The sequence below is a fragment of the Scleropages formosus genome, chromosome 25 (genome assembly GCF_900964775.1).
Source record: "Scleropages formosus chromosome 25, fSclFor1.1, whole genome shotgun sequence".
Lineage (NCBI taxonomy): Eukaryota > Metazoa > Chordata > Actinopteri > Osteoglossiformes > Osteoglossidae > Scleropages > Scleropages formosus.
This window is the reverse complement of record NC_041830.1, coordinates 11886842-11902082: the sequence shown is the minus strand read 5'-3', so window position 1 is coordinate 11902082 and position 15241 is coordinate 11886842. Positions and strand designations below refer to the sequence as shown.

The window sequence follows — 15241 nt, the reverse complement described above, 5'->3', positions numbered from 1 at the left end:
ACGAGATGCTTCAAAAATGTTTTTTTTTTTTTTTTTTTAAAGAAAAAAAGTTTTATAGAGCAGCTTCACGGGGTCGGGGATCCCCGTCCGTCTCGCGCGCTCCAGTCCAGGTCCACCGGAAAGAAAAAGCGTTCCGCGTCGGTTGTGGGTTTCAGACCCTCGTGCAGATCTTATGATAACGATAACTTATCGCACAGCCACCCCACCATGTGCTGCTGTAGTAAACGGGTCCGAAGAGTCAAAATGAAACAGGCGGATCGCGACGGAGGCGGAGACACATCAACGTCGTGTCATCGCGCGTGGAAAATAAGTGACAACCATGATCATAAATGAGCTTAGTGGAAATACTGTGTTTCAGGAGCGCAAGAGCAGGGTCCCACGCGGACGGAGTGCGAAGAGCGTCTCCTGGCTTCGCCCACCGGCCACCTCACGGCATCCGCAGCCTCGAGCAGGAAGCGGGGCGGGGCGGAGCGGCCGCACGGTGGCGCTAGTGAGTCGCGGCGCGGCGCGAAAACTGCTCCAAAATACGATAATGTTACAGCAATGTAACGGTAACAGGAAACTAATCAACTTAAATGCTGCCTTGTTTATCTTATCGTGGTACTGTGGCGTTGCAGCACTTTTCTCATGAAGGATTTGAACAAATTATATGCAAAACTCTGTCGATGTGGAGCTTTTCGTCGCTTCACTGTCGAAACAGAGCTTGGTGGTAAAGGATTCTTTATTAATTTTGTAGCGTGTGCCACATTTTTCAAGCTTCTTCTCCGTGTTTGTGCAAGCGGCGCATTTTTGTCTGATTATTCTCCGCCACGTGTTCCTGCGCCCCACCCTGCGGCTGCGCACTGAGAGCGCGCTGCTGCCCCCTGCCGCTCGGCTCCTGTCAGTGCAGCGCAGCCGCCAGTCAGCTGCGCAGCGCAGCCCCCAGTCAGCTGCCTCTTCACTGGTTCCAGCGGAGTAAAAAGACTCGTTTCCTCTGCACGTCTTAGGGTGGCAAAGGACGCCAGTGTGTTAATATAATTAAAATTAAGAGGAATCGGAAGGTTGCCGGGTCGAATCCCCCTCCTGTTACTTCACAATATATAATATACTGTTAGGAGTGCAAAATCATAACTGGCTGGCAGCGCTGGAAGGTTCATATTCAACTAGATATGGATTATAATGCACACTTTAACAGAGGCTGGTAAACTGATGGAAGAATAAAGTTTTTTGTTTGGTTCAGTCTGCCTTCTAAATTTTGTAGTCTGATTTGTAGGTCTTTGGAGAAATCTGTGCAGAAATGTAAATTTATACAGCATACCATAAACTTTCAATTAAAACGTGTTATGACAATGAGCTGGAAAAACTAAAGAGCAGTACATTAGTTGACCTGGGTGCCAGATCAATTTCAGGACTTAAAATTCAGGAGTGAGTAAGCCCAAAACCCATATTTAGCTTGTCGATATCCCCCGGGGGCATAAATACACCTTCACACTCATGTACCTTTAATGCAGTTACTCCTGTAATGTAATGGAAATGTTTATATATGCATCTCCAAAAAATATTACTAGGAAGGTGATCAGGTATGTGGATATTCTGATAAAACTATTCAGCTACCCATATGGTGGAAAGAAACTGCACTTAAGCTCACACATCTACATCCAGCTTTCTCTTCCTGCTACTGCAATGAACACGTATTTTCTGAGATGTACGTCACTTTGGAGAAAAGCATCTGCTAAACAGGGAAAAAAAAAAAAAAAAAAAAGTAAATGTATAGGTGCTGCGACGGGTGGGTGTCCTTTCGAGACCGCAGAGGTGTTCCAAGACACACTTTATATTGATGAGAGCTGTTAAGTCTCATCAGGGACAAGGACTCGGCCCCCGTAAACACTACACAGGACAACACTGGATTTTTAATTCAGGTCTTTTATTTTAAGTTTAATGTTGATTCCATGCTGTGTTTCAGTAAGAACAATACAGACTGTATGTGTGGCTCCAGTCAAATATCCAGTAGTACAAATTAGATTCAAGTTACACATACCAAACAAAAGAAAAAACGAGCGAGAGGTGAAGAGAAAAGAATGAGAAAGGAGAGGAGGGGCAGCAGAAACAAAAGAAAAAAAAAATTTGCTCATCACATGCAGGTCGTAAAAACATGATTTTTTATCAGAGGCCAATGCACACCTGCTTTAGTTTCATTCGTTTTTATCTCCTCCTCAAATGAGGGGTCTTGCAAAGCGGCGAGGCTTCATGGGACCATCGGGACGGCTCCTGGAAAGAACAGGAGCTGCGTGCCGTACAGTATTTGAGCACAAAGTACAGTCCACACACCACACAACGCGACGGTAACCACTGCAGCAGCGGAGATGGGGGGGCATTTCGCTTCAGCTGAACCGTCAGGCTTCCTGGTCAATTCCTCCGAAACGGCAACAGAAAGCTAACGGCTTAAGAAAGGGCACTTTACTCCTCTTTAATGCAAATGCCCTTCTCTAATTTTCGCACTAAACACAGAATTACAGTACCCCACATCTAAATATAGCAGATGTTTTGGTAATAAAAATTTCTGTAATTACATGAACATTACTCAAAATACATCCAGCAACTGATAAAAATGCAGAGTGAAGGGAGGGAGGGGGATCTGAAGAAAAACAGCGAATGGTTTCAGGTCCAACGGCGGTCAAGTGAGCTTGTACCGGGTCGTAAGGGAACGAGGAGTGGGAAGGGGCAGCGATATTCCAGGACTAATCTCCATCTTCCAGAAAAATTGAAGTTCTTTAAAGGAAACTGGCATTTAAAAAAAACAGACTCATAAAAAAAAGAAAGAACTAAGGGTCGAGGGAGGGGGCACAAGGAGAGCCGATGGTGAGAGCAGAGACTGGTGGCTCCCAGCGTGATGACGTGTGGGCGAGGACAGGGAGTGTGCGCAGGGCAAGGGAGCGGGGTCTCGTGTTGGCCATGAAATTTCACTAGTTGTCATCCTCAACATCTTGCAGCGCTTCTTTAGTCTGTTCTTCACCTGAGGATAGAAGATAGGGGAGGGTGCTGTCAGCAAGCAGAGCCATGAGCTCACCACACGCATGCGCTCTGCACGCCAAAGCTGTGACCTGCATTCTGGCAGGTATGAATGCACAAGGTGCCACCCAGGCACCGCCTGCCAACATGAGGGTGTGAGTGGGGCTGGGGGTGCTGGAGGCATGCACTCAGTAAGGCACGTCAGCATATCCAGGGGTCCAGAGGTAATGCTGACTAGGAGAACCGTTTGTTACAGCTCGTCGCACCCCAGTGCTGACTGAGAAGAAAGCCTAAATGCTCCAGCAATGTCCTTCAAACACTGACAGGTATGCGACGAACACGAACCTGCCGCACGTTGGTAGTCGCCGTACAACAAGCCCACAACTGCCTGGGCAAAGGGCAAAGCAGAGCAACCATATCATCTACATCAGCATCATCCTGACCAACACCCGCTGCTCTGTTTACAAACACAGCTGGGAGTGAAGTCTACTTGAGGCTATTTGCTGCATGTCACAATGACTAAAAGGTTAATTACTAACATAACCCTGATTTTACTAACTGGTTAGGTTTGGTAAAAATCTCCAGTGTAGCCACAATAAAAAAAGTACTTAAGATTTATTTATAACTTTGAGGTGCAGAATTAAAAACTAGAAGTAAATAAAAACAATTTATTCAAACTCCTACTTAAAAAAAAAAAAAAAAAAAAAAAAAAAAAAAAAAAAAAAATTCCATAAACGTGCAATGTTCTTTATCTTAGTGATCACCGGTCACTAACATGAAGCACAACTAAAAGTGGTCAACTAAATGAATACCCCACATTGGCCATTATTTACCCAAACACTAACTGGTCCCTGCAGCACCTGTGACAGTTAAGGACAACTGTGACAAAGCATGTCTGACAGCTAAGACAGACCCTTCAGCAAACACTGTAAAACATTTGTTAAGACTGACAACCTAGTGCTGCTACCTCCTGCTGGATGCAGTTGCAAAACAACCTTTGAGAACTACCCCAACCTCATCTCAAACTCAGAAAGCAGACCCTAGTTTGCAGTGTCCTGCTGGGATCTACTGAAACATTCAAAAATGGGAAGAGCAGAGCATCTTCCAGCAAGCGTATGACTTGAAACTCACTCTCCTGCCATCGTCGTACGATCGTCATCACCGGAGCCCTGGTGGACACAGGTTCCACAGGGAGGTTAGACACAGCGCAAGAAGACCACTGCCCTGCCACACTGCTCTCAACACGCACACACTATTGGAGCAATCTAAAGTTGACCAGTGATGGGCCTCTGAAAATGGTCGTGGTTAAACACAGAACATTCCTTGTGGGGAACACGGGAGCCTCACCTGGCCAACCCTAGAACAAAAGCAGTTCATGGAAGGTTGAAGAAGGCGGTGATGAAGATGCAGTGAAGCATTAGTGAGACAGAGCAGGAGAAAATGGCACTTAAGGCAGGAAAAATGACTTACAAAGTACAGTTTTAGAGGGAATGGAGTTTTTTTCCTTAGGAATCTATATGAAGAGAGAATGGAGAGAGAAAAGTGAGGTGAGGACCAAGAGGCACATAGCTGAGCTTTCAGTGTGGAGTCAGGAAAGGGCAGAGTACAACCAGTCACAGTACTGGAGCTGAAGCAGGCAGAATTTGAAGGTAAATGGGAGGAGAAAGAGCTAAAGACCAGGTGCCTAAGAAAAAGTCCTACTGCTGCAGCTTGGAATGCAGTGAAGAAACAACCTATAGCAGAGTAAGCACAAAATAATTTACTCTCAATTTAGCTACCCAGTCCAAACATCTGATAAAATGTTAGGATTTATAATCTATACAAATGTATATTAAACTTTATATTCCAGAACATCCTGGATGTTTCAGTCAACAGTGCAACAAAAATTCTTCAGGAAATAACAGGTGATGTCACTGAACCACATAACTGACAGAAGTGAGGGCAAACTTTGTAGCCGTGCGTTACTGTGCGTAAGCGTGCCTAGGAGAATGACTGTTCCAACATTAGCTTCTCCATCACCGCCACTGTAGCCCTTCATCTAGTGAAGCAACTTCCAAGTGTATTGGCTCTGAAATTAAACGTTTGCGAGGGGATGCGAACCACCACCCAGCCAGCTCTGTTGCCTCTAGACACATTCCCACATGCTCACCATCTCCCTGCATGTCCGATGTCCATAGCGTCAGGTTGTCGCGTAGCAACTGCATGATGAGCGTTGAATCCTTGTAGCTCTCTTCACTCAGCGTGTCCAGTTCTGCGATGGCGTCGTCGAATGCAGCCTTCGCCAACCTGCAGCAGAGAACAGGTGGGTGGGGCACAAAGCATACATCAAACTGGCACAGAGTGGACCGTCGCCTCCAGAGAGCTTTGAAACAAACCTGCAGGCGCGGTCGGGCGAGTTAAGAATTTCGTAGTAGAACACAGAGAAGTTGAGGGCGAGGCCAAGGCGGATGGGGTGCGTGGGCGGCAGCTCAATCATGGCGATGTCGCTCGCAGCCTTGTACGCCACTAGGCTGTTCTCTGCGGCCTCCTTTCTGTCATTCCCTGTAGCAAACTCTGCCAGGTACCGATGGTAGTCTCCCTTCCTGTAGGCAACACAGGATGAGGTAACATGCCCCCTGAAGGACTGTACATTTTCATTTCAATTAGAGAGGGGAGGCAGAATTCGCCTTCCACATTTTCCTGGGGTTGGATTACACAACTAGTATCTTGGAATCCCAAGAACTCAATTTCCTGCTTCAGAATAATTTGGGCTCAAGTTTCCTGGACTCTGAATTGTTTCAGTAATTTCCCGGTCCACAGTAATTATGACATGGCCGCGCCAAACACACGTACATTTTGTAGTAGAAGACTTTGGACTCGCCGGTGTTTGCAGCCGGAATGAGATGTTTGTCCAGTACATCCAGAATGTCGTTGCAGATGGACTTAAGCTCCGTCTCAACCTGCAGGCACACACAAGTTTGAGACAGAACAGAACAGCTCTTCTGAAAAGAAGAGACACACATCCATTATACTTTACAGTAGATATGACTTGGCCTGAGCCTACTGACCAGGGGGAGAAAAAACATCAGTAATCTCTACTGGATGCCTGCTGGTGCCCTGCCCCCATCCAGCAGGTATGACCAGTTTCAGCTGTAACTGGTTAGCATTCTGCAGTGACAGCATTTAGTACCTCCCTATGACACTGCACACTACAGCTCTGGCCTCCACAGGCACATAAACAGCAAGATCATTCATTGAGACTCATGGTCATTCATGAAGACTATCAGGAATCCAGGCCCTGGGGACAGAGCCAATGGAAGCAACCTTAAGATGTCCAGCTCTCACACCACATTAACACTAGTAATCAAGTACTTCACAGAAAACCCAAAGGTATCACAGTGTTTAGTTATAGCACTTAGGAAATATATGACAATTTTGCCCTGCTGCCGCAGGTCAGTAATGGGACAACTCACAGAACTCAAAACATGTAACCTCTCCATGGGGGAGATGAGCAAGGCTGAGAGGAGTTCACATGCATGATCCTTGCCTACAGGCTTATCATACCGTTTGCCTGTATTCTCGGATCATCTTCAGCTTATCCTCGCCACCCTTGTTCTCTTCCTTTTGCTCAATGCTGCTGATGATCCTCCACGATGCTCTTCTGGCTCCAATCACATTCTTGTAGGCCACAGAAAGCAGGTTGCGCTCTTCCACAGTCAGCTCAACATCCATGCCTGCCACCTTCTTCATGGACTCCACCATTTCTGTGGAAGTGAGCAGAATGGGGCATGAAACTCCTCAAATTACATAGAAAAAACATGATGCTCATCTTTGTCCACATATGACTGGAATTTGTGTCTTAAGATGTACCGTTTCTTTATAGTGTCTGTTCCATTTGTTTGTTTCTCTTAACTTACAAACATCACTGCAAATAGAAGTCTTTAGTTTTTGTTCAGAACTTTGAAATCATCCAGTCACGATTAATAAAAGAGATGCAGGTCCCTTAAATTTATTCACTGGTTAGGTTGTATAAAAGTCTAAACATGAGCTATAATTTGTAACACTAAAATCAGGCTACATTAAAATAGAAACTACTGAAAATACATAATCTCCATAAACACCTTTTCAATGCTGGTTGACTGACTCATCTCAGACATGTGCAACATTCCTCCTCTTATTGATCACTGACAGTCAAGAACACCCGATAAGATGTAAAAACCGCAGAAGCGAGTTGGATCACAGCAGTCCCCCACTCCTGTTTCTGTCCACTTTACAGTTATCTATTGGTAATAAACACCGGTTGTGTCTGCTGCCCCACTGACACGTTTTAGAGAATAATCGAAGAATGCTACAAATAAACTAGAAAACATCTGAATACTTAAAAATCTAACTCAGCCAGATAAACAGGACAGAGTGAGCTTCAGTGTGACGCTAATGAAAACAAAATTAGAATAATCCGTCCCCTCACCCCCAATTTACAGAGCCGCTCTGGACCATTGCAGAAAAAAGCAAAACCCCCTTCCCCATGCTACAGCTAACCAGTATTGCCATGACAACCCTGTGGCGTCAAACATCTGCATCTCCAGACAGAAACGCTATAATGGCTGAAAGTACCACTGGATTTGGCACAAAGCACATAGCAACCTGACACTACAGCATAGCAACATGCCAATCTAGAAAAACAGGCTTCCACAGTCACCAACCCATTAAGTCTGAATGGCAGGCTACTTTTAGTGTTCCAAATCACATCAACTGCTGGCAATGAGCGAAACCTCAGGACTGCACTGTGCTGTCACACTCAAGCCCAACTGATGGGCAGAGCAAGCAAAAACAGACTGGGCTCTGCATGAACAGGTCATCCTTCCAGACATGTTCCCTCCCACCCCACTGTGCAGAGCTGCTTGAGTGAGTCATGGTAAAATAAGCTTCTTACCCCAGGAGAAAGTGGGGATTAGGGTTGGACAGGGCACACGGTTAGCAGTACAGGGACCAGAGACCACAGAGCCAAAGGCAGAGTTACTCGTGGTGAATGCTTTAATCCTAGCAAGTGACACAGCTCACACGTGTACCATCCATTTAACACAGGACAGAACACCCCGATGAACCAGTATGTGCAGTACTTGGGACTAAAGAGGAGCAGTGCCTTCATGTTCACAAACAGCAACTTCACAAACACAGGGAAAAGACAACACTGGGCACTGCAGAACATCCATCCTGGGACCTGAAACCAGAAGCTATTGGTGCCATACCACTTACCACCTTAATCTATACATGCTCCACAGAGAGGAGAAAGCCCAAGTGTGGAGTGACTTCGACAGGTGGAAAACATCCTGAAAGAACCCAGGCCTGTTACCTCTTCACCATAGCTGGCACAATGTCTATTCAAACCAGCAGAATCATGTCTGTGCGGAAAGTGGATAGGGAGTCACACCTTAACACACTGCCGTTTCAAACATACACACCTCTCAGCTCTGGCAGAGGGAGCTCACTCAGTGCTTCTCAAGTCCCCCTGGGAAGTAATCTGATATTTATAATTGTTCCCAAGAAGACACTGGCCCAGTATCTCCATTGTCCTTGACAAGCGAAATGACACATGGTCCTTTCACAATTTTAAAACGTTTACCCAATGATCTAAAAATAGATCTGAACTAATTCCAATGTAACATACAGCCAAACCTTGGCAGACGCAGAGGGGAAGCGAAAGAAGTGAACTGTTAATCTCAACGAAGGGCGTTTGACGACAAATAGAAGCTCATGCAATGGCCGGAGAAAAGAACATGGCACCACACTGCCGCAGTTTGAAACGGAACACGGATCTTAAAGCCTTCCCAAGAAGAGCTACACAACATGACCCCCAACCACCCCGTAAACAGAATACTTAAAAAACACACCCCTCCACTCTCAGTGCACATCAGAAAAAGACTTCAACTTGCACAAAGAGCCTTGATTTCTCAAGCTGTGCACCTGAGTAGGAAGCTAGACTCTGCATTGTTTCAGTAAATTTCAAGTAGCATGAAACACTACCCAGTCTAAAAAAAAAAAAAAAAAATTAACGCACTATACACTATTTAAATTAGTTTTACCCAAGTGCCATGTGTCCTCCAGCATAATATGATCTGTCAAATACAGCCTTAACACAACCCACCAACTAATTTGAAAAGGCAGACGGCAGGCGTGGCAGCTGAACTAGGAGCCAGCCATTGCTCACACATCCACCGGGGCCGTACTTCGTAGGCAAACCCTTAGTGTGAGATGACTATTTACAAGGACATTAGTAAATGAGCCTAATCAACTGTGCCAGCATTATGTATCCATTTTGTCAGAAGTGACCTGGTATATGAGCATATAACCCTAGATGACCACAAGTACAAAAAATAACCAGTGCCTGGATTTCCTCCCCATTCACCATGGTTCAGGTGTTTCCAAAAGCATCACCGAACCTTTCAATGCCCCAAACACACAATCTCAGGCTCAAACCCACCAAAACTCAAAAGTGAGTCATTCCTTTTATGCTACCGAGTTGTTAGAAGCTGCAGGACTGTCCCCCGTTCTTCAGGTCAGGAAAGGACGTGGCTGGGACAAAACACACCCTCAAGGCAGAACCATAAGCCAAAACACAGGAAATGCAACATCTCCACAGACAGAGCACAGCTCGCAACAAAGGTGCTCAAATTTGACAGAAGGACGCGTGGAAATATCCATGGCACTCAACCTTTACCTCCTATTTAGCCATTTGAGCATGTTTCTTTGACTTGAAATGTGAAATTGAGTACCAGCTGGTAAACTACCCTGGCCCCAAAAATTACACAAATCATGACACCCTGTGCCCATCACCTATGGTAACATCTGAAGCAGCACTAGGGGGGGGACCGGACACCTCCTCAAGCTTGAAACATAAAGGAGCCATCTGGTTCAAGTCCACCAAGGCAGGTGTCAGGAAGTTACAGGCCTGTCACATTCGAACACAGAGAGCAAAGATGCCAAGACGAAGGTGGCAGAAATAGCTTGATGGACCCTGTCTGTGCACGTGACGTAGTCAAAGCAACAGACAGAAGAGTGAGAGGAGTAATGGGGGAGCCCACATGTGACTCAGAGATTGACCTCCATAGGACCACCCTGTATGAGCATTTACATTTGTTCATTCAGCAGATGCTTTCCTCTAGTGACGTACTTGTCTGAGAACAATAGACAACGTGCATTACATCAACAGATTCCACAACCCATTCGTCACACATCACCAAGGAAACCAGTGAACAAGTAGCTCTATAAAGGTTTTATCAACAAAAATTTTTAAACCTATAAGCACATCACATATATTGAGCACTTAGGAGATCAGGGTCCAAGAGGTGAATTTTGAGACCCTTCTTAAATCTAGGGAGAGATTCAGCAGTTCCGCACAGGAAGAGTAAGGGGTACATACTTTCAGGACATAGCATTAATAGAGACAACCCCCCAGCAAACCTCCACCATACCACCTACTGACCTTCATCCATTTGGAGGGGTCTGAACTGGCTTCCTCGTTATTTCTGGTTCTATAATGCTATAGAAAGTGGGGCCAAATGGCAGTACAGTGCACACTGGGTATTGTGCTGAGCATCATTGTGACACTAATGTACAGATCTTCAACCACTCAAGTCACTGTGACTAACAAAGTGCTTTTTTTTTTTTTTTTTTAACCCTTCCATGCAATTTTGCTCATGTTATGTAATCCAACAGCACCCTTCAGCAGGAATGACAGAAACACCTAGTGGAAAAGGCTGAGCAGGGCAGCAATGAAAACACTCCACCCCAATGTATAAGCCCTTTTAGCAGTTGATCACAGCAACCCTGTGTTTGAAGTGTGTGTTATTAAAAACAGTACTGCTTGCAGTATCAGAGTTAAAAGAAAAAAAAGAAAAAAAAAAACAGCCCCATATGAAGCAAGGAAAAGGCAGGGATACTCACTGATGGTGTAAAGGGCCTTGCACAAAGAGTGACCAACCTACTTGCCAACAAGAGCAAAACACTGCCGTGGAAACAACGACAAAACAAGGACTGCAACAAGTTTGGACTTTTCCTACTGTTAGATACGCAGGTAACTGAGCTCTACATTAGCAGCACTTTCACACATTCATATGACAGGACGAGGGTCTTGTATATCTTCACTCCATGCAGCTCAGCTAGAAGACTGGTACATGCACTGTCCAGTGGTGCAGTTCAGTTAGTGGGCAAATCAGATGGAAGAAGAGGGGGACAGACTCAAAGCTCATCAGTTCAAGTCATCAACACACATACACAACCCATTTCTATGCAGCCAATGTAAAACCTCTCTTCAAGGAGTATTTTTACATTAAAATGAATACAGACTACACAGAAAAGAATTCCTGAGTCTGGCGCTTCTCTCCGCTGTCCAGACCTCTGGCCTTGGTGACCGCAGGAGCTGATGAAACAGACTACACGGTGTGTGGATGAGCACAGTGCTCTCATCGACTGGTGTTCCACAGCTTCAGCAAACAAGACCACGAACATAATGAGAGTGTAAATGAGGTGCAGGATAACACCCATGGTGCTCAGTGTGTGGCCCTCCCAGCAAGTCTTCATTAATAATAAAACAGTATAATGGCAGGCTCATCATGAACAGATAAAATGTAATTACCAAGTGAAGTTTAAATCAGAAAATTTCTTGACTGTCTTCTCTCCACAACAGCTTTTGACAATCAAATTTACATTCAAAAAGGTGGTACAAAAATTCTGTAGCAAAGAGGTGTCCCCCCCCCCGAAAAAAAAGAAAACCTTAGCCAACAATTTGATAATATCCAATAAACTATCCAAACTCCATCAAAAGAAAATCTGCCATAAAGCAAATGAGAAGATTTAAGAGCTTTAAAGACCCCCCCCCCCCAGGAGTATGTGCTCCTGGATAAACAAATTAATAAATGAATATATTAGCAAACAAACTCTACCCCCAGATACCCATTTTTCAATTCACACGCGAACACCGAACTGGCCATTCCACATGATTAACCTGTGGCACCAGGTGGTATCACAGGGTCAGCACCTAACCCTAACCTTAAGGTAGTTGGTTCAAGTCCCTCCCTCACCCTTGATCAAGGGTACAAAAAGAATACCATGCCAAATTATCAGGATGAACCAGTGTAAAGTTGACTATCCATCAGGTAGTAATCTTGAACAAGGATGCCAGATGAAAATAAACAGCGTACAAAAGGCTGCGGTAGAAAGTGCCAACAAATCATGGCTACGCGTTGCTCAGGATGCACGTGGCTGTGCGCGAGGCGTCAGGCACGTTAAGAAAACAAGAGCAACGGCGCGCTCACACCCTTTTTCCGGAGTGCGTCACTACAACACCACAACGAATACTTCATTAACTCTGTGTGTGTCCCTTTTTGGGATTCCGTCAATCTGCTTTCTTGGTAAATAATAGTAATATAAATATATACTGACTTAGATCCCAGCCAGAAGCTAGGGGCACGACGGGCCGGCGCGCGCTAAGCGAGAAGTTCCTCAAGCCGAGTAAGAGCAGAGAGAAACAACTGGAAGGGCACCTCGAGTCAGACGGAACGTCTGCTGTGTATTTGCGCTAGTTTATAACTTAAGTTCTGTTTTATCGCCGAGCGAGCGCCCCTAGTTTGTCCGCCATTCTTCGCCGCTGGCTGAGTGAGCAGCGGCCGCAGGGGAAGTCAAGTGCGAGCTGCGGGCCGCGTGCGGCACCTCGTGCGACCGCCTCGCCCTGCGGCGGCGCGCGCCCCGGGGTCTCGCCGCCAACCGCCTGATGGCCGCCATTTTGTCTCTCCCCACCGTAGTCGGTATGCGTCTCCCGGGCGGCCATCCCGACCGGCTCCATCATCCACCATGTCCTGGTGCCTCAGGTCCGTCAGTCGTACGAAGGACACCGGGAAAAAAGGGACCTGAGGGCGAGAGAGGATCGCTAGCGACACCGCGGCGGGACACAAGCGCCCCGGCGGGCTTACCGTCGTATCTTTCCGCTTGCTCGGCCAGCTTGGCCTGGTACACGAGGTCCTCGCGGTCTCCCATGGCGCTCGGGGCCGGGAAGTGCGCTCTTCCTGCGGGTGAAGGGAGGAAAGGAAGGAGGGAGGGAGGGAAAAGAGGTGCGGCAGTGGGCGAGTGTCTGTCGGGCGGCGGCTCCAAGCGGCAGAACAGCGACGGCTCTGCGCGTCCCCCCTCTCTACCGGCAGAGCTCCACTAAAAATGGCGGCGAAGCCTCATCCGGGCCTCTAACCTAGAAGTGCGCGCAGAAGGGCGCGCACGCACAAACACGTCACACCGGCCGTGCATACGCACCTCTTTCGCTTCATAGCAACCACTCCATAGTAACGACGCGTGCGGACGACGTACTCGTTTTACTTGCTGACGGCCACCCTCGGAATCATCCGCTACGAGCAACAGCAACGCATTTCCCTGGTGCTTGCTGCGTGGGAACCGGTTTATTTGGTGTAAAAAAGTGTTCCGCTCTCGCTCTCCTGCCCTCCTGGCCAAGTAGAATGTATTGAATTCTGTGACCACAAAAATGTTTAATTTTAATGTTGTGTGCTTTCGTAAATAAAACGACTGCTGATTCGTTATGAAAATGGTGGAAATATTTTCAAGCTTTGTTAGAATATCTCCAGGTAGATGTACAGGATTACAGTAGGGGGGCTGGAATGTAAACCTTCCTGGACTATACCAGGAACGGGAGCCTACTCGGGCTTCTCCATACGGCGGGCGTCTGTAACTCCCGGTACAGCACGGATCCGTGTACCGTGTTTTCCAGGTATCTTGGTGACATGTTAGAACTCAGACTGGAACTGCAGTGGGTTCAATTCAAATCACTACAAGGGCACCGCAGTTAATAATTATAGTCAGTATTTGTAAACAATAACAAGTAGAAAGTGTGTTAAACCTTTTTTAATATTTATGATATTGGTAGAGACCCTGGAAGAATGTATTTGGACTTAAATAATAGCACTGAATTATTAGGTCATCACTGGATAAAACAACAATTAGGATGGGGAGGCATAGTGGCATGGTGGGTTTGGCCGGTGCCCGCTGTGTGGTGGGTCTGGGGTTTGAGCCCTGCTTGGGGTGCCCTGTGGTGGACTGGTGTCCTGTCCTGTCCTGTCCTGGGCGTGTCCCCTTTCTCTTCAGCTCTGTGCCCTGTGTTGCCAGTTAGGCTCTGGCTTGCCCCCACCCCACTTGCTTGATGATGGATGGATGGATGAATTGAGATATACAGAGCCATTTCATGCAACTGTAAATGTTTCCTTCATAAGCTTCAGAATGTCCAAGTCAAACCAAGGTCCAAAGTCAGTAGAGCCAAATGGGAGTCAGTTACTTTGGAACTGAGATGTAGAAGAAAAGTGATGAGTGTCCTGAAGTAGAGAACCCAAAATCAGGGCTGAGAATCTCCAGGTTTGGGTCATATAGACTACAGAAGCTTATAAACCATAGCTGTGGAAATAAATGTCTAACTTCTGTAGGTTGAGAAGAACCTTTTTCCCCGGTCATCAAACCTTCCATGGATGTTGGGTTTTGTTTCAAAGGCCTTTCAATTAGAGCCGTTACTGTCAATGGATGGTTGGACACATGAACTGAATGATTTGATTGACCTCTATGGTAAAATTGTTTTAAGCTGAAGAATCTTGTACTATTTGTGTTTAGCTCCACTGAGTGCTATTGCTAATCCGGCTTGCCTCCTCCAGTGTCGGGGACAAGCAATTACGCCACCAGCTTAATGTAGTTTACATTACTCATGGAATATCTGTGAATAAATATACATTTCATGAAAGGGCTGGCACAGATGCACCACAGTACTTTTTTTTTGCTGGGGGTTGTCAACATGTATTTTTTTTCTCACAATCCTTCATGTAGCCAGAAGGTGACAACCAGCATGAGGTGCCACTTTCAGCACCTGCATGACAATTGATGGATGCATTTATTTTTAACACAGAATGTGATTTAGTTACTAGTTTGTGGCAGGGATATGGGGGATTAGCTAGTTTCACCTTAAGCTTCAGACACTAACAAAATAAAGCGTCTCTTCCAGAGAAATTAGCGACCGCTTTGAAGCCGGGGGGGCAGACTCCTCACTCTATTCTCCATCCAGATGATCAACTGTTTCGCCCTCCAGCAGTGATCACAAACATCACCTGTGCATGAGTGTCATTGTGCTGTGAACGCGAACAGGTGGGATGCGATGCGTTCGGAACACTGGCGCAAAACAGGGAGAAGCGCCAGGAGCACAAGGTAAGACAAATGTGATGACAGAAGCGATAGAATA

General features: G+C 46.2%; 1 protein-coding gene across 2 annotated transcripts; it reads right to left on the bottom strand.

Moving 5' to 3' along the window:
• Nucleotides 1-1882: 1882 nt before the first annotated feature.
• Nucleotides 1883-13202, bottom strand: LOC108921680 (14-3-3 protein epsilon-like). Of its 2 annotated transcripts, XM_018731283.2 has the most exons (7): nucleotides 12936-13202; nucleotides 6532-6731; nucleotides 5821-5927; nucleotides 5364-5570; nucleotides 5138-5274; nucleotides 4459-4501; nucleotides 1883-2992 (listed from the first exon to the last, which is right to left on the bottom strand). In XM_018731283.2, the coding sequence occupies exons 1-6, from the start codon at nucleotides 12997-12999 to the stop codon at nucleotides 4494-4496; spliced, it is 723 nt and encodes a 240-aa protein (XP_018586799.1). In that variant the 5' UTR covers nucleotides 13000-13202; the 3' UTR covers nucleotides 1883-2992; nucleotides 4459-4493. The 2 variants fall into 2 exon arrangements, with proteins under 2 accessions (XP_018586799.1, XP_018586798.1); XM_018731282.2 differs by lacking the exon at nucleotides 4459-4501 and having other exon boundaries at nucleotides 12936-13199.
• Between the last annotated feature and the right edge of the window lie 2039 nt (nucleotides 13203-15241).